This window comes from Carcharhinus amblyrhynchos, chromosome 15, assembly GCF_965287045.1.
Source record: "Carcharhinus amblyrhynchos chromosome 15, sCarAmb.v2.hapA, whole genome shotgun sequence".
Taxonomy (NCBI): Eukaryota; Metazoa; Chordata; class Chondrichthyes; order Carcharhiniformes; family Carcharhinidae; genus Carcharhinus; species Carcharhinus amblyrhynchos.
In genome coordinates, this window is record NC_137338.1 from 76,671,971 (window position 1) to 76,695,964 (window position 23,994).

General features: G+C 56.6%; 1 protein-coding gene across 1 annotated transcript in view; it reads left to right on the forward strand.

The window, feature by feature from the left end:
• Positions 1–23,994, forward strand: part of shroom2a (shroom family member 2a) — a 214,150-nt gene that overhangs the window by 127,300 nt on the left and 62,856 nt on the right. Inside the window, exons 3-4 of the mRNA XM_080204271.1 lie at positions 8,190–8,321; positions 19,144–21,721. Of these exons, the coding sequence (XP_080060397.1) occupies positions 8,190–8,321; positions 19,144–21,721 (2,710 nt within the window). The remainder of the gene's footprint in view (positions 1–8,189; positions 8,322–19,143; positions 21,722–23,994) is intronic.

Genomic DNA, 23,994 nt, shown 5'->3' on the forward strand with positions numbered 1-23,994 from the left:
GTAAACTAGAAAGAGTGCAGAAAAGATTTACTAGGATGCTACTGGGATTTGATGGATTGAGTTATAAGGAGAGGCTGGATAGACTGGGACTTTTTTCTCTGGAGCGTAGGAGGCTGAGGGGTGACCTTATAGAGGTCCATAAAATAATGAGGGGCACAGATCAGCTAGATAGTCAATATCTTTTCCCAAAGGTAGGGGAGTCTAAAACTGGAGGGCAAAGGTTTAAGATGAGAAGGGAGAGAGACAAAAGGGTCCATAGGGGCAATTTTTTTCACACAGAGGGTGGTGAGTGTCTAGAACAAGCTGCCAGAGGTGGTAGTAGAGGCAGGTACAATTTTGTCTTTTGAGAAGCGTTTAGCCGGTTATATGGGTAGGATGGGTACAGAAGGATATGGGCCAAATGTGGGCAATTGGGACTAGTTTAGCGGTTTTAAAAAATGGATGGCATGGACAAGTTGGGCCGAAGGGCCTGTTTCCATGCTGTAAACCTGTAGGACACTGTGATGTGATCTTGGTTGCCACTTTGTTGCTGTACTGAGGGAATGCTGCACTGTTGGAGAGGGTGTCTTGCTACAGTTCTGTGATTGAATGTATTGTGGGTAGCTGTACCATTCGTCAGCGAACACATCCATCTTGTGCCACCTTGGCTTTCTATGCCAGTTGGAAAGGAAAGACTCATTATCCAATTCGATGAGGTTTACCCACAATTTCAGTATACCTAATATATCTAATGGAGAAACCACCCATCATAATTAATCTTCAATATCTGGGCTCTCCAGACCAATCCTTTTCATTTTACTTGTGGGACGTTGGCATCGCTGGCTGGGGCACCATTTGTTGTCCATCCCTAATTGCCCTTGAACCGTGTGGCACGCTGGGCCATTTCAGAGGGCATTTAAGAGTCAACCATATTCCTGTAAATCTGTCTTCACATGTAGACCAGACCAGGTGAGGGTGACAGATTTCCTTCCCTAAAGGATGCTGGTGACCCAGATGGATGATCGACAATGGTTTTGTGATCACGTTAGACTTTTAATTCCAAATTTTTTTTTTTACTGAATTCTAATTTCACCCCCAGCCGTGGTGGGATTCGAACCCGGGTCCCGTGGGGTCTCTGGATTACGTATCCAGTGGCAAAACCACTGCGCAGTCGCTTTTCTGTTCTGGAAGGGCGACAACCCCAGTTGTGTCGGGCTTTGGTGAGACCACACCTGGAGTCCTGTGCACAATTTTTGTCTCGATGTTTAAGGAAGGATTCACTTATATTGGTCTCGGTCCAGTGAAGGTTCATGTGGCTCAAATGCAATGTTAGCATTCATATCGAGAAGGCTGGATAACAAATGACACAAGATTCTGAAGGAGCTGAACAGGGAAGATCCTGAGAACGTTGTTCCGTTTGAAAGCAAACAGCCCAGTCCAGCCGCGATGACACTGAGGGAAAGAAATAACTGCAGGCACTGGAGTTGGCTTAAACAGGCTGTGTTTGTGTGTCTGTGCCACAGCACCAATCCTCTCTCCTTCATCTGTCCCCAGCCTTAGACTTGCTTGTAACTTGGCACGGCCCCGTTGGATATCTACTTCCTGCTATGTTTCAGCTGTTGGCAGAGTGGCACAGTAATTAGCGCTGCTGCCTCACAGCGCCAGGGACCCAGGTTCAATTCCAGCCTCGGGATCACTGTCTGTGCGGAGACTGCATGTTCTCCCCGTGTCTGCGTGGGTTTCCTCCAGGTGCTCCGGTTTCCACCTACAACCCAAAGATGTGCGCATTAGGATGATTGGCCGTGCTAAATTCACTCTAGTGTTGGGGGATTAGCAGAATCAATATGTGGGATTACAGGGATAGGACCTGGGTGGGATTGTGGTTAGTACAGACAAGATGGGCTGAATGGTCTCCTTCAGCACTGAAGGCCTTACACTAGAACTCCCTCCACTGTTCCACCTTCCTTTTAAGATCCTGTTTAAAACTGCCAATATCTCTGTGACTTGGTGTCTGATTATTTAATGGTGCCTCTGTCCAGCTCCTTGGGAGATTTTCTACGCTATATTTGTGATCTGAATACAAGTTGTTGCTTGAATGCAAGGCTGTGCTTTCCTGTTGCTGCTGTGGTATTGTATGATGCTGCTGAGGCTGGGTGTCCCACAGAATCATTCAATCCCTACAATGCAGAAGGAGGAGGCCATTCAGCCCATCGAGCCGACACTGACTCTCCAAAACAGTACCTTATCCAGGCCCACACAACCCACCCTATCCCCGTCATCTCCATGCATGGTCAATCCACCTAACCTGCACATCTTTGGATTGTGGGAGGAAACTGGGGCACATGGAGGACCCACGCAGACATGGGGAGAACATGCAAACTCCACACAGTGACCCAAGGCGGGAATTGAACCTGGGCCCCTGGCGCTGTGAGGCAGCACATGCTAACCTCTGTGCCACCCAGAAATCCCAAGGCCACTCAAGCACTAGGGGTGGCACAGTGGTTAGCACTGCTGCCTCACAGCGCCAGGGACCCGGGTTCGATTCCCGGCCTCGGGTCACGGTCTGTGTAGAGTTCGCACATTCTCCCCGTGTCTGTGTGGGTTTCCTCCGGGTGCTCCGGCTTCCTCCCACAGTCTGAAAGATGTTTGGGTTAGGTGGTTTGACCATGCTAAAATTGACCCTGGTGTCACGGGGAGAGAAGCAGGGTAAATGTATGGGGTTATGGGAATAGTGCCTGGGTGGGGTAGTGGTCAGTACAGACCCGATGGGCCGAATGGCCTCCTCCTGTAGTGTAGGCACTCTACATCCTGTGAACAGTTTGCCTTTCGTTGAGCAGCGGCTTTGCGGCCTAGTCTTGAGGCTGTGACCACACCTTCCGACGACACCTCCTCGCGCTCTCTCTCTCCCTGTCTAGACCTCTCGGCTGAATTTTCTTCCTCTTAATCTTTGGCTCACTCAGGAGGGGCAAAATGGTGGCTATTGTAGCGCAGAAATTTCCTCCTGAGGCGGGGGCTGAAGTGGCGAGGAGCTTTCTGACGAAGATCCTGAGAAATTCCATGAGGCAACAGCACGCCTACCCGTTACCCCCTCTCCTCCCTGCACCCCCACCGCCCACCCTCCCACAGTCCAAAGATGTGCGGGTTAGGCTCGTGCTAAAATTGCCCTTCGTGACCTGAGATGTGTTGGTTAGAGGGATTAGTGGGGTAAATGTGCCGGGATATGGGGGTAGGGGCCTGGGCGGGACTGTGGTTGGCGCAGACTCGATGGGCCAAATGGCCTCTTTCAGCACTGTAGGGGTTTCTACGATTTTAACCCCCTCACCAGCCATTGGACCAGTGAGAAGCTGGAAGGCCGATCCCGTGACTGTCTCTGTGTTATCCCTCCATTTTATTGTCTAACAATTCACGTTAGCGACTGCGTAGCTGTGCTGTGAGTGCGTGAAGTGTTTGTGATTGTGGCTGTCCTTTGTTGCTTAGAATAGAGCGACGTCTCCCTGTTGCCGCTGCCAGTGTGAAGGAGCCCAGGTTGTCCGCGCAAACCTTTAGCACAACATGCCTGAGAATGGCCTAATAAAGAGCAGTGAGAACAATGCGGGTCCATTTCTGATTGTTGTACACTATTACCAACTTGATGCACTTCATCGAAATACCTGTTCCTCAGATGCGGGCAACACTAACAAGTCAGCATTTAATGTCTGCCCTTCGTTGCCCTGAGCCAGGCAGTGTAGGATGGGCCGGGTTTCCCTTCACTGGAAAAAGTCACGTTTGTTCATGAGTCACAAATAAGGCTTGCGTTAACACTGCAATGAAGTTATTGTGAAATTCCCCTGGTCGCCTCACTCTGGTGCCTGTTGGGGCCAATGCGCCCTAACTAACGTGCCTTTCAGACTGTGGGAGGAAACTGGAGCACCTGGAGGAAACCCACGCAGACATGGGGAGAATGTGCCGCACAGTGACCCCCCCAAGCCGGGAATCGAACCCGGGTCCCTGGTGCTGTGAGGCAGCAGTGCTAACCACCGTGCCGCCCCTGTGCTGAAGGACATGCGTTGGGTTTCTAATCTCAATCTGCTGTCTTCTGTGGGTTAGTTTACGCGCTACCTGCTCAGAATGGGAACATAGGAATTGTTAGATGGTTATCTGATTTGATGAAGAGATTCGATATAGCACCTGGGGCTAAAGGCGGGGGAAGGGAAGAAATCAGGATATTGAATTCACTGATCAGCCATGATCATAATGAATGGCGGAGCAGGCTCGCAAGGCCAACTACTGCTGCTTCTAGTTTCTGTGAGTCTTCCGAGCCAGGATTAGTGCATAGAATCCCTACAGTCAGGCTTACATTAACACTGCAGTGAAGTTACCATGAAATTCCCCTGAACTGCCAGCAGTGGGTGTCCCCAGAAGGTAATGATGGACTTGGTGGTTCTGTGAACCGTGAGCCAGAGTTTCAATTGGGGAAGGCACTGATAATTAACCATCTTCTTGTGCACTTCCTGGCGCCACAGTTTGTCACCAAAGCCTTCCTGCTCTCCATTCCAAACGACCTCAAGACATAGGAGCAGAATTAGGCCACTCGGCCCATCGAGTCTGTTCCGCCACTCAATCCTGGCTGATATTTTTCCCATCTCCCATTCTCCTGCCTTTTCCCCATAACCCCTCACCCCCTTATTAATCAAGAACCTATCTATCTCTGTCTTAAAGACACTCAATGACCTGGCCTCCACAGCCTTCTGCGGCAAAGAGTTCCACAGATTCCCCACTCTCCGGCTGAAGAAATTCCTCCTCATCTCTGTTTTAAAGGATCGTCCCTTTAGCCTGAGGTTGGGCCCCTCTGGTTCTAGTTTTTTCCTACTGGTGGAAACATCCTCTCCAGGTCCACTCTCTCCAGGCCTCGCAGTCTCCTGTAAGACCCAACAAGATCCCCCCTTATCCTTCTAAACTCCAACGAGTACAGACCCAGAGTCCGATCCCCCTTCAGAATGGGATTCCCCTCTTCCCCTCCATCGGCAGTGAGCTGCCGTGATTGAGGCCTCCATCCAGCAGACGGCACCACAGCCGCGGCGGTGCCCGTTCCCCGGCACCTTGGATTTCTGAACAAGAGCGCACCCCGCCTTCCCCGGTTCCCCTGAAGCTTTTTCCCCCGCCGTGGCACACTTTGCAGAGGTGTCTTTCAAACTCCCTGTGACTGATTTAGAATATCTGCCTCTCAGAATTCCCTGTTCCATTTTTATTCGGAGCCGCCGTCCCACAATCCGCACTGTGAGCAGGACCGTTGGGTGGTTTAATAATGTACTGGGAGTTTGGTGTGTGGCTCACACGTGTTACAATTGTCCAGGGTTTTACTCATCATACTTGACTATTAATCATACAATCCCTACAGTGCAGGAGGAGGCCATTCGGCCCAATGAGTGTGCACCAACAACAATCCCACCCAGGCCCTATCCCCCTACTAATCCCCCTGACACTAAGGGGCAACTTAGCATGACCAGTCAACCTAACCCACACACTGGGCAGCACGGTGGCACAGCGGTTAGCATTGCCGCCTCACGGCGCCAGGGACCCGGGTTCGAGTCCCGGCTCGGGTCGCCGTCTGTGCGGAGTTTGCACATTCTCCCCGTGTCTGCGTGGGTTTCCTCCGGCTGCTCCGGTTACCTCCCGCAGTCTGAAAGGCGCGCTGGTTAGGGTGCGTTGACCCAAACAGGCGCTGGAGTGTGGCGAGTGGGAGCATTTCACAGTAACTTCATTGCAGTGTTAATGTAAGCCTTACTTCTGACTAATAAATAAGCTTAACGTTTGGAGCGTGGGGGGAAACCGGAGCACCCGGAGGAAACCCACGCAGACACAGGGAGAACGTGCAGGCTCCACACAGACAGTGACCCAAGCTGGGAATCGAACCCGGGGCCCTGGCACTGTGAGGTAGCCATGCTTGCCACTGTGCCACCCTTAGCGCGTGTGCCCTTAATAAACAATAAGCATCGCCTCTCTGGAGGGGCATGAGAACAATACCAGGGCTGAAAGTGTTAAATATGAGGGCAGATTGTGCAGGTTGGTTTTGGATATGGAAGATGAATGGGTGATCCAGTTGAGGAGTTTAACATTACAAAGGGGTTCAAAAAAGGGTAAATACAATCCAGTTATTTCCTCGGATAGCTGGGCCCTGAAAAAGAACTCTTAAAGCTAGACCACTCAGGAGTAATGTCCCAAACCACCTCTTCGCACACGGGAGATTAGAAACCCGTCAGACAAAAAACGCAGCTGAGGTGAGGGGTCGGTTCCAAGTGGAGACTGATGGTTAGCAAGATCATCAAAGGATACTAATTGGATGGCAGAACAGCTCTGAGGGGCTGAATGGCCTCCTCCCAGTCCCTATGTCCCAGTAACTGATTTGAGGGCTGAATGGCCTCCTCCCAGTTTCTATGTCCCAGTAACAGGTCTGAGGGGCTGAATGGCCTCCTCCCAGTTTCTATGTCCCAGTAACAGGTCTGAGGGGCTGAATGGCCTCCTCCCAGTTTCTATGTCCCAGTAACAGGTCTGAGGGGCTGAATGGCCTCCTCCCAGTTTCTATGCTCCCGCATGGAATAGGTTGAAGCACCCAGGAAACTTGCCGAGGCCCACGTTGCGTTCCCGTGAGGCGCGGGGATTTTCCAGGATGGAATTGTAGGTTCTCACTGAGGTTAGGTGTCCCAGGATAATGCCCGGTTCCAGTGAAGGCCCCCAGTGGTCAAAAACACGCCCAGACCGTGAGTGGAACCCTGTGATATTCGGAAACATGATCGCCTTTCATCTCTCGAAACGTTTCTTTGCCCACCCGCCCGGATCTGTTTGAGGATCCGGATCAAAGAGGCTGAGGGAATGGGCTGGCTTTTCCCTCTCCACCTTTTACCGATTAGCGTCAAGCTCCGTTTTTGCTTGAACGGAGAAGTGCTTGTCGAATTTGTTCTCTCTCTGGGTCCGATAGGAGGGGTTTACACCGCAGGTGTGAAGAGTAACACCATAACCGTGGTAATTGGAAGCCAAACATCTGAAATCCCATCCGACTGGAAGCCCCTTCACTGAGAGAGTCAACTGTTTGACAGCCAGAATCGCCGTGCAAACGGGCTACTCTGATCGTGCGACATTTCTGTGTAGCCTAAAGCAGTTTGTCCCTTTCCCAGTTAATGAAGTGAATCTATTGCTTGGTACACACCCAGCTCAAAAGCACCCACAGGTTTAGGCCTCTCAGGATGGCCAATCCTGAACCCTGTCATCTATATCTCGCTGGTTTTAAAAAATGTCCGGTGAACACTGACACCGAAAAAATGTGATTCATTTCCCCGCAGGTTCCTTTTTTAACAAGTGTTTTGACTGTCGGGGTAACTGGCTGTTTTGCTTTTATGGAGCAAGTTTAAAGAACAAAAAAAATACAGCACAGGAACAGGCCCTTCGGCCCTCCAAGCCTGCACCGACCATGCTGCCCGACTGAACTAAAACCCCCCCCCCCACCCTTCCGGGGAGCTTATCCCTCTGCTCCCAGCCTCCTACGCTTGACAAATGTTTCCTTTTTCTCTTTGACTAGCTCACAGTATCTCTCATTGTCCAAGGATCCCGAAACTTATCCTTCATCCATACAGAAATGTGCCAGTCCTGCATTCCTACCAACTTACAATTGAAAGCCTCCCACACGCCAGATGTTGACTCACCCTCAAACATCTGTCCCCAATCTACACGCTTCAGTTCCTGCTGAATATTGTTGGAATTAGCCTTCCCCCGGTTTAGCACCTCAACTTGAGGTGCTAAACTTGAGGACCTTTATCCGACAGTACCTTAAAGCTTACTGAATTGTGGTCACTGTTACCGAACTGCTCCCCTATTGAAATGTTGACCGCCTGGCTGGGCTCATTCCCCCGATACCAGGTCCACTACGGCTCTTTCCATTTAGTCCTGTTCTGCGGTTGAACGATCTGAAAAGACTTTGACGGACCCTGCGTACCAAATACCAGGAAAACAGAACGGCTGCCAGCCATTATTGTCCTCCCTGTAGGCTTTGGTTTGAAGAGAGGCCTACCTGACTATCCCAGTAATCAGATTCATTCTGTTCTTTCTTTGAAATGTGTGGTGTTTCCCGCCCCCTGGGTAGCTTTGTTTTTTGACCGAACGGATTGTTTTAATACATCAAGAAAAGACTTGGCTTAATTTGCTCTCTTTTTCACCGGTAAATTTTCTCTCCCGTTCAGGTGTAGTGAGCCAGCGTGTCGGCCCCACTCTTGGCACTCGACAAAGTTCACGGACAGCCCGCCGGAGCCCACCATGGTGCAGCTGTCGTCCGGCGGGGTCTGCTCGTCGTGGCACTCCCGGTATCACGCCACGTAAGTGCCTCGCCGCACAGTGCTTCGCTGCTGTGGCGCCCACAAACGTCACGTTTAAACGCCGTGGGGAATACATTACCTGTGGTTCTTTGGGCTGCGTGTATTGTTTTTGTTTAATTGGCAAAGAGGATGAATGGGAATGTTCGGGGAGTTGGATACGGGAGCGGTTGTATTCCAGAGTTCGATATGGTGAGGCAGAAAATTTGCTTTGTGTGCTCGCTTAACTTTGTGTAACCTGTTTGATCTGTAGCGTCCTCTCTCCACATTTCTACTTAGCAACTTTGTAAAGATCAGGGACTCTGGCCAATGTGATGTCCAGAGTCACTACTGATTTCTAGCTGATTCCTGTGCCCGCACATCGACCAGCCTGACCCCTGGTTCCGCTCATCTTGAACCTTTGTCTACTCCAGCCCCGATCACTCGAGCAAACTCCCAGCCGACCGTTCTCACCCTGTCTAAACCTGATGCCAGACTCAGCTGCCCCTCACACGAAGTCCTGTTTCCCTGACCAGCCTTGCCTTTCACTTATTTCATTGGTCAAACAACCGCCCTGAGATTAAAATTCTGAGCCATATTTTCACCTCTCTCCCCAACCTCACCCCTCCCTATCTCTGTACTTTCCTCCAGCCCCTCCAACTGCCCTGGCGTATCTCTGTTTCCCTCATTCTGGCCGTTCAAACTGATTTAATCTCTTCCCCGAACGCAACCATCACCGCGCCCAATTCTCCAAACACAACCGTCACCGCGTCCAACCCACCAAACACAACCGTCACCGCGTCCAACCCGCCAAACACAACCGTCACCGTGTCCAACCCGCCAAACACAACCGTCGCCACGTCCAACCCGCCAAACACAACCGTCACCGCGCCCAACCCGCCAAACACAACCGTCACCGCGTCCAACCCGCCAAACACAACCGTCACCGCGTCCAACCCGCCAAACACAACCGTCACCGCGCCCAACCCGCCAAACACAACCGTCACCGCATCCAACCCGCCAAACACAACCGTCACCGCGCCCAACCCGCCAAACACAACCGTCACCGCGTCCAACCCGCCAAACACAACCGTCACCGCGCCCAACCCGCCAAACACAACCGTCACCGCGTCCAACCCGCCAAACACAACCGTCACCGCGCCCAACCCGCCAAACACAACCGTCACCGCGTCCAACCCGCCAAACACAACCGTCACCGCGCCCAACCCGCCAAACACAACCGTCACCGCGTCCAACCCGCCAAACACAACCGTCGCCGCGTCCAACCCGCCAAACACAACCGTCACCGCATCCAACCCGCCAAACACAACCGTCACCGCGCCCAACCCGCCAAACACAACCGTCACCGCATCCAACCCGCCAAACACAACCGTCACCGCGTCCAACCCGCCAAACACAACCGTCACCGCATCCAACCCGCCAAACACAACCGTCACCGCATCCAACCCGCCAAACACAACCGTCACCGCGTCCAACCCGCCAAACACAACCGTCACCGCATCCAATTCTCCAAACACAACCGTCGCCGCGTCCAACCCGCCAAACACAACCGTCGCCGCGTCCAACCCGCCAAACACAACCGTCACCGCGTCCAACCCGCCAAACACAACCGTCACCGCGTCCAACCCGCCAAACACAACCGTCACCGCGCCCAACCCGCCAAACACAACCGTCACCACGCCCAACCCGCCAAACACAACCGTCACCGCGCCCAACCCGCCAAACACAACCGTCACCGCGCCCAACCCGCCAAACACAACCGTCACCGTGCCCAACCCGCCAAACACAACCGTCACCGCGTCCAACCCGCCAAACACAACCGTCGCCGCGTCCAACCCGCCAAACACAACCGTCACCGCGTCCAACCCGCCAAACACAACCGCCACCGCGTCCAACCCACCAAACACAACTGTCGCCGCGTCCAACCCGCCAAACACCACCGTCACCGCGTCCAACCCGCCAAACACAACCGTTGCCGCGTCCAACCCGCCAAACACAACCGCCACCGCGTCCAACCCACCAAACACAACCGTCACCGCGTCCAACCCGCCAAACACAACCGTCACCACACCCAATTCTCCAAACACCACCGTCACTATATCCAACTCCCTGAGTAGAATCATAGAAGATAGGAGCAGGAGGAGGCCATTTGGCCCTTCGAGCTTACTCCACCATTCATTACGATCATGGCTGATCATCCAATTCAATAGCCTAATCCTGTTTTCTCCCCATAACCTTTGGTCCCATTTGCCCCAAGTGCTATATCCAGCCACCTCTTGCATACATTCAGTGTTTTGGCATCAACTCCTTCCTGTGGTAATGAGTTCCACAGCCTCACCACTCTTTGGGTGAAGAAATGTCTCCTCACCTCCGTCCTAAATGGTCTACCTCGGACTGTGACCCCCATTCTGGATTCCCCCACCATCGGGAATATCCTCCCTGCATCTACCCTGCCTAGTCCTGTTAGAACTTTATAAGTCTGTGAGATAGCCCCTCATTCACCTGAACTCCAGTGAAAACAGTCCTAACCTAGTCAATCTCTCCTCCGATATCTGTCCCGCCATCCCTGGAATCAGCCTGGTAAACATTCACTGCACTCTCTCGAGAATAAGAACACCCTTCCTCAGAGATGGAGACCCAAACCGCTCACAGTACTCTAGGTGCGGCCTCACCAAGGCCCTGTATAATTGTAACAACACATATAATTGGAACAAAACCTCTCGTAATGAAGACCAACATAGCATTTGCCTTTTTTATCACCTGCTGCACCTGCGTGCTTACCTTCAGCGACTGGTGCACAAGGACACCCAGGTCCCTCTGCACACTCTCCCAATTTACAGCCGTTCAGGGAGTAACCTGCCTTTTTGCTTTTGCTTCCAAAGTGAATAACTTCACATTTACCCAAATGATACTGCATTTGCCATTGATTTGCCCACTCACCCAACCTGTCCAGGTCATTCTGAAGGATCTCTGCACCCTTGACCCAGTTCACCCTCCCACCCAACTTGGAATCATCTGCAAACTTTGAGATGTTATATTTTGTTCCCGCATCCAAACCACTAATATATGTTGTGAATAGCTGAAATCTCAGCACCGATCCCTTTGGCACCCTCATCATTACTGCCTGCCAAAGGACACATAAATACCTACTCTTTGTTTCCTCTCTGCCAACCAGTTTTCTATCCACCTCAATACACTTCCCCCAATCCCAGGCGCACTAATCTTGCGCGATAAGCTCTTACGCAGGATTTTGTCAAACATTTTCTGAAAGTCCAGATATACCACATTGACTGGCTCCCCCTTGTCAACTCTACTCGTTACCTAGAAGTTTACAGCATGGAAACAGGCCCTTCGGCCCAACTTGCCCATGCTACCCTTTTTTTTTAAAACCCCTAAGCTAATCCCAATTGCCCGCATTTGGCCCATTTCCCTCTATACCCATCGTATCCACGTAACTATCTAAATGTTTTTTAAGAGACAAAGTTGTACCCGTTTGTTCTATTACCCCGGCAGCTTGTTCAACAGATTTGTCAGGCATGATTTCCCTTTCATAAATCCACGTGAATTCTGTCTGATCCTGCCACTGCTTTCTAAACGCTCCGCTGTAAAGCCCCCGATAATCGATTCGAGAGTTTCCCCCCACGGCCGATATTAGGCTTGCTGATCTAGAATTCCCCATTTTCTCTCCACCTCCCTTTCCGAGTATTGGAGTGACAGCCCTCCGGTCTGCAGGGACTGTTCCGGGGTCTGGGGAATCCTGGAAAATGACCACCAGAGCAGCCACTTTTGCCGGAGCCCCTTCCTCAGGGATGTAGGTTATCCAGCCCTGGGGATTTATCCAAATTTGATCCCGTCAATTTTCCCTGCACCATTTCTCTGCTCACAGTGATCTCCATCAGCTCTTCCCTCTCACTAAATCTTGAATTCTCCAACATCTGATTTGCGTCCACGTTTCCTTTGTCTCCTGTCATACATTTTCCCCCCGTTTCTGTCTGTCGGGGACCTACGCTTGTCTCCACCAACCCCTTTCTCTTCACTCACCTACAGAAACTCTTAGGGTTGATTTTACCATTTTCATTCGCGGTCTTGAATCTGGGCGCGGCTCGAATCCGACTTGGGAAACTGCCTCCAGGTCCCCCCGTAGGCCGGGAGAAAAGAATGGCGGGTCTGAACCGCGCTGTGGGAGGGACTTAGCGCACCCAAAATCCTGCTGCTCCCATTGGAGCCTTCAACTGCGCGCGCGTTTGGTTCCCCCCTCCCCACCATGCCTGTTTTGCGCCTAATCTGGTTTGACGAACTCGATGGTAAAGGGGGAAATGTTGGTAAATTTGGGCGGGCAGCCCGTTAGTTCAATTTAAATACGTGAAAATGCGTTTCAGTTGACGTTGCGCGCATTTCGGGTGGGAGTTGGACCCTGGCCATTCTCGGGCCTTGTAAAGTGGGCGTCTGCGTGGACGCAGGTGTGTTTGCACCAATCGCCTCGTGCCTGACATTACCACGCTTGTGCGCCCAAAGGCAGGCGTGATGCTGCGGTAAAATCGGGCCCCTGGTGCCAGTCTCCCTGTCCCCTGCGAGCTTACATCTGAACTGTGTTTTCATAAGAACATAAGAAATAGGAGCAGGAGTAGGCCATCCAGCCCTTCGAGCCTGCCCCGCCATTCAATAAGATCATGGCTGATCTGTCGTGGCTCAGTTCCACTTTCCCGCCCTCTCCCCATAACCCTTAATCCCCTCGCTTATCAAAAACCTATCAACCCGCGTCTTAAATATATTTAGCGAGGCAGCCTCCACCACTTCAACGGGCAGAGAATTCCAGAGATTCACCACCCTTTGAGTGAAGAAGTTCCTCCTCAACTCCGTTCTAAACCGCCTCCCCTTTATCTTGAGGCTGTGCCCCCTAGTCCTACTGTCTTTTTTGAGCGGGAAGAGTCTCTCCACCTCTATCCTATCCATCCCATTCATCATCTTATACGTCTCAATGAGATCTCCCCTCATTCTTCTAAACTCTAACGAGTACAAGCCTAGTTTATTCAGCCTCTCCTCATAGCTCAACCCCCTCAACTCCGGTATCAGCCTAGTAAACCTCCTCTGCACTCCCTCCAGGGCCAAAATATCCTTGCGCAGGTGCGGCGCCCAAAACTGCACACAGTACTCCAGCTGCGGCCTCACCAATGCCCTATACAGCTGCAGCAAGACCTCCCTACTTTTATATTCAATCCCCCTCGCTATGAAGGCCAGCATCCCATTTGCCTTCCTGACCACCTGCTGCACCTGCAGGCTGGGTTTTTGCGACTCATGCACAAGGACCCCGAGGTCCCTCTGCACTGTCGCCTGCTGCAGTTTTTCGCCACGTAAGTAATAATCCTTCCTACCATTCTTCCTACCAAAGTGGACCACCTCACACTTGCCAACATTAAATTCCATTTGCCATTTCCTGGCCCATTCGCCCAGCCTATCTAGATCCTTCTGCAGACTCTCCACACCCTCCGCACAATTTGCCTTTCCCCCAATCTTGGTGTCCCCATGGCCCTCCTCTGCTGACTCTAATCTATCACAATTCTACCCCCTTCAGTGGTTGCGGGTGGCACAGTGGGTCAGCGCTGCTGCCTCACAGCGCCAGGGTGCCGGGTTCGATTCCCGGCTCGGGTGACTGCCTGTGGGGAGTTTGCACATTCTCCCCGTGTCTGCGTGGGTTCATTCCGGGCGCCCCGATTTCCTCCCACAGTGCCAAGATTTGCAGGTTAGATGGATTGGCTGTGCTAAGTTGCCACTTAGAGCATGGGGGACTGGCTAGGCTAAACGTATGGGGATAGGGCCTGGGTGGGATTGTGATAGGTGCCGACTCGAAGGGCTGAGTGGCCTCCTTCTTGCAGCATCGGAATTCTATGAGGTCTGAAGAGTCATAGACTCAAAATGTTTAACGCTCTTTCTCTCTCCACAGATTCTTTCCAGACCCGCTGAGCTTTTCCAGCATTTTGTGTTTTTGTTTTGGATTTCCAGACTCTGTTTTGTTTTGTCTCTCTTTTGACCGCAAGAGAACAAGAATCACCCGAGGCTCTGAAACCTTTATAAATAATTGTTTTTATTGATGTTGCGGTGCAGTTTTGCCGTTAAAGGTGCTTGGCACAAAACTCGGAACAACCAGTTATTCTGCTTCCAGGAATGAGAGGGTTAAAGCCTCCTTGGGGCACCTTCTTTGAGCAGTTCCACTCCGGCTTCCCAGCCGCTTTTATATATTTTCTGCTGCTCCGGGACAGTTTGCTGGCACCCACTCCAGTTTCCCAAGGTCCGACCCAACGGCTGAGATATCTCTAACCTGACAGAGGCACAGCGGTTAGCGCTGCTGCCCCACAGCGCCAGGGTCCCGGGTTCGATTCCCGGCTTGGGTCACTGTCTGTGCGGAGTCTGCATGTTCTCCCCGTGTCCGCACGGGTTTCCTCCCCCAGTCAGAAAGACTGCGCTGGTTAGGCCGTGCTAAGTTCTCCCTCAGTGTACCCGAACAGGCGCTGGAGCGTGGCCACTCGGGGGTTTTTCACGGTCACTTCATTGCGGCGTTAATGCAAGCCTGCTTGTGACGAATAACTAAACTTTACTTTCTGTCCCCCCCATTGGTGCAAAACATCTCACGGCCACGGTCCCTCCTCAGCAGGTCCAAAACAGCAAGAATATCCTTCCAAATTTGGCCAAGCCTCCCAGCATGCTTTCTGGTTTTGGCCAAGTTTGACTGGCCTGAGGTTTTTTGCTCCGTTCTTTCCTGTTTCCCTTCCCAGCTGGAGGGCAATAAACTCGCAAAGATAGCGGGGTAGAGCCGGAGGAATGGGACTGACTGGATTTCTTTACCCAGACCGAACGCGCGATGGGGTGAATCTGTTGTTCACGACAGGGAAAGAATAAGACTGCCTTTTGCTGCGTGGGAGTTTTTATTTGATGTGGTTGCTGATTATTTTTAAGTATTTAGGAGAGATCCAGATGATTAAAGGAGGGGGTTGAGAGAAACAGTTGGGTAATAACGATAAATCAGAACCGATGATCCATCGGTTTACAGTCAGTAACTCTTTGTCTGTTGAGAAAGCGTTGCTGGTGTTTCTCCCCCCCACTGTCTGGGGGTGAATCATTCAGACTCGTACTCATTCAGAGTGTGTCGCCTTCTCCCTGCGACCTCCCTCAAGTGTTATCAACCCTGCTCGAAGGTAGCCCGAGACTCTCCATCACAGGATTTCCAATAGCCTCGCCCACTCAAACTGCCCCCCCATCCGCCCACTCAAACTGCCCCCCCCCGATCCGCCCACTCAAACTGCCCCCCCCCGATCCGCCCACTCAAACTGCACCCCCCGTCCGCCCACTCAAACTGCCCCCCCCCGATCCGCCCACTCAAACTGCTCCCCCCGTCCGCCCACTCAAACTGACCCCCCCGTCCGCCCACTCAAACTGGACCCACCCCCATCCGCCCACTCAAACTGCCCCCCCCCGTCCGCCCACTCAAACTGCCCCCCCCCGATCCGCCCACTCAAACTGCTCCCCCCCGTCCGCCCACTCAAACTGACCCCCCCGTCCGCCCACTCAAACTGGACCCACCCCCATCCGCCCACTCAAACTGCCCCCCCCCGTCCGCCCACTCAAACTGCCCCCCCCCGTCCGCCCACTCAAACTGCCCCCCCCCGTCCGCCCACTCAAACTGCCCCCCCCCGATCCGCCCACTCAAACTGCTCCCCCCATCCGCCCACTCAAACTGCCCCCCCCGTCCGCCCACTCAAACTGCCCCCCCCCGATCCGCCCACTCAAACTGCTCCCCCCATCCGCCCACTCAAACTGCCCCCCCCGATCCGCCCACTCAAACTGCCCCCCCCGATCCGCCCACTCAAACTGCCCCCCCCGTCCGCCCACTCAAACTGCCCCCCCCCGTCCGCCCACTCAAACTGCCCCCCCCCGATCCGCCCACTCAAACTGCTCCCCCCATCCGCCCACTCAAACTGCCCCCCCCGTCCGCCCACTCAAACTGCCCCCCCCGATCCGCCCACTCAAACTGCCCCCCCCATCCACCCACTCAAACTGCCCCCCCCCGATCCGCCCACTCAAACTGCCCCCCCCCCGTCCGCCCACTCAAACTGCCCCCCCCCGATCCGCCCACTCAAACTGCTCCCCCCCGTCCGCCCACTCAAACTGCCCCCCCCCCGTCCGCCCACTCAAACTGCCCCCCCCCCGTCCGCCCACTCAAACTGCCCCCCCCGTCCGCCCACTCAAACTGCCCCCCCCGATCCGCCCACTCAAACTGCCCCCCCCATCCACCCACTCAAACTGCCCCCCCATCCGCCCACTCAAACTGCCCCCCCCCCGTCCGCCCACTCAAACTGGACCCACCCCCATCCGCCCACTCAAACTGGACCCACCCCCATCCGCCCACTCAAACTGGACCCACCCCCATCCGCCCACTCAAACTGCCCCCCCCCGATCCGCCCACTCAAACTGCCCCCCCGATCCGCCCACTCAAACTGCCCCCCCGTCCGCCCACTCAAACTGCCCCCCCCCCGTCCGCCCACTCAAACTGGACCCACCCCCATCCGCCCACTCAAACTGGACCCACCCCCATCCGCCCACTCAAACTGGACCCACCCCCATCCGCCCACTCAAACTGCCCCCCCCCCGTCCGCCCACTCAAACTGCCCCCCCCGATCCGCCCACTCAAACTGCCCCCCCCGTCCGCCCACTCAAACTGCCCCCCCCCCGTCCGCCCACTCAAACTGCCCCCCCTCATCCGCCCACTCAACTGCCCCCCCCTCATCCGCCCACTCAAACTGCCCCCCCCATCCGCCCACTCAAACTGCCCCCCCCGATCCGCCCACTCAAACTGCCCCCCCCATCCGCCCACTCAAACTGCCCCCCCCGATCCGCCCACTCAAACTGCCCCCCCTCATCCGCCCACTCAAACTGCCCCCCCATCCGCCCACTCAAACTGCCCCCCCCGTCCGCCCACTCAAACTGCCCCCCCCGTCCGCCCACTCAAACTGCCCCCCCCCGATCCGCCCACTCAAACTGCTCCCCCCATCCGCCCACTCAAACTGCCCCCCCCGTCCGCCCACTCAAACTGCCCCCCCCATCCGCCCACTCAAACTGCCCCCCCGATCCGCCCACTCAACTGCCCCCCCCGATCCGCCCACTCAAACTGCCCCCCCCGTCCGCCCACTCAAACTGCCCCCCCGATCCGCCCACTCAAACTGCTCCCCCCGTCCGCCCACTCAAACTGCCCCCCCCCCCGTCCGCCCACTCAAACTGCCCCCCCCCCGTCCGCCCACTCAAACTGCCCCCCCCGTCCGCCCACTCAAACTGCCCCCCCGATCCGCCCACTCAAACTGCCCCCCCATCCACCCACTCAAACTGCCCCCCCCATCCGCCCACTCAAACTGCCCCCCCCCCGTCCGCCCACTCAAACTGGACCCACCCCCATCCGCCCACTCAAACTGGACCCACCCCCATCCGCCCACTCAAACTGACCCACCCCCATCCGCCCACTCAAACTGCCCCCCCCCGATCCGCCCACTCAAACTGCCCCCCCGATCCGCCCACTCAAACTGCCCCCCCATCCGCCCACTCAAACTGGACCCACCCCCATCCGCCCACTCAAACTGGACCCACCCCCATCCGCCCACTCAAACTGGACCCACCCCCATCCGCCCACTCAAACTGCCCCCCCCCCGTCCGCCCACTCAAACTGCCCCCCTCATCCGCCCACTCAAACTGCCCCCCTCATCCGCCCACTCAAACTGCCCCCCCATCCGCCCACTCAAACTGCCCCCCCATCCGCCCACTCAAACTGCCCCCCCGATCCGCCCACTCAAACTGCCCCCCCATCCGCCCACTCAAACTGCCCCCCCCGATCCGCCCACTCAAACTGCCCCCCCTCATCCGCCCACTCAAACTGCCCCCCCCATCCGCCCACTCAAACTGGACCCCCCCCGATCCGCCCACTCAAACTGCCCCCCCCCGATCCGCCCACTCAAACTGCCCCCCCCCGATCCGCCCACTCAAACTGCCCCCCCACGATCCGCCCACTCAAACTGCCCCCCCCGTCCGCCCACTCAAACTGCACCCCCCCCGATCCGCCCACTCAAACTGCCCCCCCCCGATCCGCCCACTCAAACTGCCCCCCCCGATCCGCCCACTCAAACTGACCCCCCCGTCCGCCCACTCAAACTGCACCCCCCCATCCGCCCACTCAAACTGACCCCCCCGTCCGCCCACTCAAACTGCCCCCACCGATCCGCCCAGTCAAACTGCCCCCCCCCATCCGCCCACTCAAACTGCCCCCCCCGTCCGCCCACTCAAACTGCCCCCCCCCAGTCCGCCCACTCAAACTGCCCCCCCCCGTCCGCCCACTCAAACTGCCCCCCCCGTCCGCCCAGTCAAACTGCTCCCCCCCAAGTCCGCCCAGTCAAACTGCCCCCCTGTCCGCCCAGTCAAACTGCCCCCCCGTCCGCCCACTCAAACTGCCCCCCCCGGCCGCCCACTCAAACTGCCCCCCTGTCCGCCCACTCAAACTGCACCCCCCCCGTCCGCCCACTCAAACTGGACCCCCCCCCCCCCGCCCAGTCAAACTGCCCCCCCCCCCCCCATGTCCGCCCAGTCAAACTTGCCCCCCGTCCAATAAGATGTATATTTAAAATGAGTCATGGGTGGGAGTTTGGGAATATATAGGGGAGTGGACAGCTCTTTCAAAGAGCTAGCAGGGCTCCGATGGAGCGAATGGCCTCCCGTGCAGGCTGACGATTTGCCCGTTCTATACCAGTGCCTGCGGCTCAATCCCCGTTTCCGTTTTTTGTTTCCTCCGCAGGTCCTCATCCAGCGACCTCTCCAACGCGTGGAACCAGGGCAGCCTGCATCGCACCTCAGACCACTTCAGCTCGCTGGGCAGCGTGGACAGCCTGGACCAGCCCCCCCCCGCCTACCCGCACGGCAGGCTGTCCCCGGCCCAGTCCGGTAACAGCACGGACCACGTCGCTCAGCACAACAACAAGCGGGACTCGGCCTACAGCTCCTTCTCCACCAGCTCCAGCACGCCCGACTACACCCTGTCCTCCTCCACCGAGCACACGCCGGGCAGGGTGCCCCCCTGGGAGGCGGCCAGGCCCGCCAACGGACGGCAGGCCCCTGTGGCGGCCGAGCAGAACGGCCTGGAGGACAACCAGGCCGGCGAGGATGGAGCAGGCCCGCGGCCGGAGGAGCCGCTGGCCGCCAGGCACCACGGCTCGGGGCGGGCGAGCTTCGGGCCGGTGTGGCACGTGCCGGACAAGAGGGTGACCGCGGACGGCTGCGTCCCCCGGAGGGCCTCCCCTCCCCCGCCCCCTCCCGTCCGCAGCGACAGCTTCGCCGCCACCAAGGTGCACGAGATGGCGCAGGCGGGCGGCCTGGGCGACGGCGAGGGGCCCTCTCGCCACCAGGCCCCGGTCAAGCCTCACCTCCAGGGGAGCCGGGACCCTGAGGCCGAGCAGAGGCTGGAGGCTGAGGGCCGGAGGCTGAGGCAGCCCAGCCCCCCTTGCCCCAGAGACGTATCCCCCCCGGCCTCGCTGGAGGCCTGCGGGCAGCCGAGCGCGAGCAGGCTGCAGTATTCCCTGTCCAGCACCGATGTCTGCCTCCCCCAGCCTTCATTCTCCTCCTCTTCCTCTCACACGCGGCAGTACAGCGACGAGAGCGCCCTGTACCACGGGGGCAGGGCCCAGGCGACGATTTATCACGGCCCCCAGGACCTGACGGCCGAGGGCCCTCGCCACTACGACCAGGCCCAAACCAGGCCAGGGAAACCAGCCCTCGGCCTACCCCCAAGGCCCGAGCAGCCACCGAGCCCGGACGCCAGCGGCCAGAGCCGTTACTACTGCGTCACCAGCAGGCCGTCCCCCCACCTGGCCGCCCGCCCCTCCTGGGTCAAGGTGGAATGCTGGGACGGTCACAAGGGCCCCCCGGCCCCCAGCAACAACGTGGCGTCCCCGAGCCCGTCCCCGAGGCCTCCCAGATACCAACCCTCTCCCCCAGACAACAGCAGGCTGGAAGCGGGGGGCAGGGCGAGGGCCGCCGGGACGCAGCGGCTCAGCGAGGGAGAGCGAGGCGGCACGAGCGCCGGCGCGCTCTGCGGGCCCGACCAGGGACCCCCCCGGCCCTACCTGCTGCCCGCTCACTCCGAGGGAGGCCCCTACCAGCCCGCGGATCCCTGCTGGCTGGAGCTGGGAGCCGGGGTGATCTCTCCCGACAGCACGCCCATGCTTCATTCCCTGGCCCAGGAAAGCCGGCACCTGCGGGCCCCCTGGGCCGAGGCTTCGGGGCCCGACATTAATCCACCGGGGAAGCAGCAGCGGCGCAGTGACCGTTTCGCCACCGCCCTGCGCCACGAGGTCCAGATGAAGCGGGCCCAGCTCCAGAAGAGCAAAAGCGCGGCCGCCCTGGCGGGCGAGCCGGAGGCAGTCGCCGTCGGCAACGAGCCGGAGGACCCCCCGCCCGACTCTGCCTCCTCTCCCGACGGCGGCCCCTCCTCCTCCGCCTCCTACAAGGACGACCTGAAGGAGGCCCAGGCCCGGGTCCTCAGGGCCACCTCCTTCAAGCGGCGAGACCTGGGGCCTGCGGTGGTCCCCCGCCAGGCCCCGCTGCCGGACCGCCGCGCCCCGGCCTACCCCGCGCCGGCCGTGACCCTGGCCTCCCCCGCCGCGTTGCCCGACCAGCCCAGGGCGCCCCCCCCCCACCACCACCACCCCCACCTGGCCCGCGTGGGCGGCAGGAGGAGGCTGACCCCCGAGCAGAAGCTGCGCTCCTACTCGGAGCCGGAGAAGATGAACCAGGTGGGCGCGCCCGACGACCTCCCCGCCCCTCAGCCAGACGCCGCCGCCCCCCCCAGCTCCTTCGCCGACCGCCGGCACTTCTTCGAGGCGGGCGGCAAGGCGGGCCGCCCCACCCCGGCCTACGGCAGGCCCCCGGCCCCCGGGCGCCGGCCCGGGGAGGCCCAGCGGAGGCGACCCGCCAAGAGCCGCAGCACCGACCCCGAGGAGCGCCCGTCCGAGACCGAGGGCCGAGCCCGGGCCTGCTCGCTGGGCTGCGAGAGCGCCAGGGGGGCGACCGACCCCGGCGGGAGCTGGCCCCCGAGGGGGGCTGCGGCCCAACCGAGCAGGCACCCTCAGCGGCCGCCTCCCGCTGGCCGCCCGGACGAACAGGACCCCGGTGGGCCCAGAGCGGAGCCGGAGCGGCTGGGCACTTTCGCCGAGTACCAGGCTTCGTGGAGGGAGCAGAGGAAGATCTCGGAGGCCAGGAGTTCCGGAAGGTTCCATTCTGCGGACAATATCCTCGAACAGAATTGCCAGGAGGCCGTGGACCCACAATACGTACATGTCAGATCCAAATCCTCCCCTTCCTCTGACTTCTATATCCAGGTAAACCATTATACCCTTCACTGGTTTCATAATTGCTGATTATCTAACTAAAGGCAACTGTCTTTTACGTCTTAAACCCAGACAGGAGAAGGAGCGGACTCCGCGCAGACTTTGATCCAAGCCGGGAATCGAACCCGGCTCCCCCGGCGCTGTGAGGCAGCAGTGCCAACCACTGTTCCCACAAGGCGGCTAAATTCAACTCATAAGAACATAAGAAATAGGAGCAGGAGTAGGCCATCTAGCCCTTCGAGCCTGCCCCGCCATTCAATAAGATCATGGCCGATCTGATAGTGGATCAGTTCCACTTTCCCGCTTTCTCCCCATAACCCTTAATCCCCTTATTGATCAGAAATCTATCTACCCGTGACTTAAAGTATCTCAGCCTGGCACCAGGAACAGTGTGATAGCCAGAAGAGATTGTTATTTAAAATACAACTGGTTCACCAAAGCATCTCTCGCTTCCCCCAGTCAGACAACCAAGGATGTGTGAGGTTAACTTTTCCAACTTACTCCCGGCACATAAAACCAGGATCGTGGATCACACACCTGGAATACTGTGTACGGTATCTCAAGGAGATGGTGGCACAGCAACTAATAATCCCGGTCAACGTTCTGGGTTCCCAAGTTCAAATCTCACTACAGCAACTAATGACATTGAAATTGAACAAATACATTTAAGACAGTAAGACATTGGAGCAGAATTAGGCCACTCGGCCCATCGAGTCTGCTCCCCCATTCAATCCTGGCTGATATTTTTCCCATCCCCATTCTCCTGCCTTTTCCCCATAACCCCTGATCCCCTTATTAATCAAGAACCTATCTATCTCTGTCTTAAAGACTCTCAATGACCTGGCCTCCACAGCCTTCTGCGGCAAAGAGTTCCACACATTCACCACTCTCTGGCTGAAGAAATTCCTCCTCATCTCTGTTTTAAAGGATCGTCCCTTTAGCCTGAGGTTGGGCCCTCTGCTTCTAGTTTTTCCGACTAGTGGAAACATCCTCCCCACATCCACTCTATCCAGGTCTCGCAGTATCCTGTAAGTTTCAATAAAATCCCCCCCTCGTCCTTCTAAACTCCAATGAGTACAGACCCAGAGTCCTCAACCATTCCTCATCTGACAAGCTCTTCATTCTTGGGATCATCCTTGCGAACCTCCTCTGGACCCTTTCCAAGGCCAGCGCACCCTTCAGAATGTTTGGAATATGAAGCACGCCTCACTCACGGTGACCGTGAGGCTATCGTCGATTGTCGTGAAGGCCTATCAGGTTCACTGATGTCTCTGAGGGAGGGAAATCTGCTGTCCTTACCCTGGTCTGGTCTACAAGTGAGCCACAGCGACGTGGTTGACCCGTAACTCTCTAAATGGCCAGTTCAGAGGAAGTTAGGAGTGGGCAACAAATGGTGGCCTCACCAGACATCCCATGAAAGAATAAAACAAAAAGATTGGAATCCACACTTAAGGGATATGCTTGCCTTTGAGAGAACGCAGTCACTAGATTGATTCCGAATGGAGATTGACGGATTTTTGTTTGGTCAGGGCTTCAGAGGATGGGAGACTAAGGTGGATGAGTGGAGTTAAAGTAAAGATTAGCCATATTCTCATTGAATGGCAGGGCCCCCAGAGGGGCTGAATGGCCTCTGGGGTGTTGGAATATCTCAGTGATACAGGGTATGCTTTGCAGCATGAGGACCAGGGTTCGAATCCCAGTGTCCTCACCCCAGTGAGTGGTTGGCACTGCTGACTCACAGCGCCGGGGACCCGGGTTCGATTCCCGGCTTGGGTCACTGTCTGTGTGGAGTTTGCACATTCTCCCCGTGTCTGCGTGGGTTTCCTCCGGGTGCTCCTGTTTCCTCCCACGGTCCAAAGATGTGCGGGTTAGGTGGATTGGCCATGCTAAAATTGCCCCTTAGTGTCAGTGGGATTAGTAGGGTAAATAAGTGGGGTTACGGGAATAGCGCCTGGGTGGGAGTGTGATCGGTGCAGGCTCGATGGGCCAAATGGCCTCCTTCTGCACTGTAGGGATTCTATGATTACTGGATGGCTAAGCTTTACACACCCTGAGGTTTCTTCGAAATGATTGTACGCTTACACGAGCAGCGTCGCACACTCAGACCTTCCTCACAGCAAAAGCCCTACCTCAGTGTCTCAGCCGGCGTGTACTGACCTGCCCCACCATCCCTGCGAGGCATCGCCATTGTTTTAACTCCCAGCCGGCGTGCTTACTCACTCCCGGGTGGAGCTGTCTCTGCCGGGGCCTGGGTTCAGTGCTCG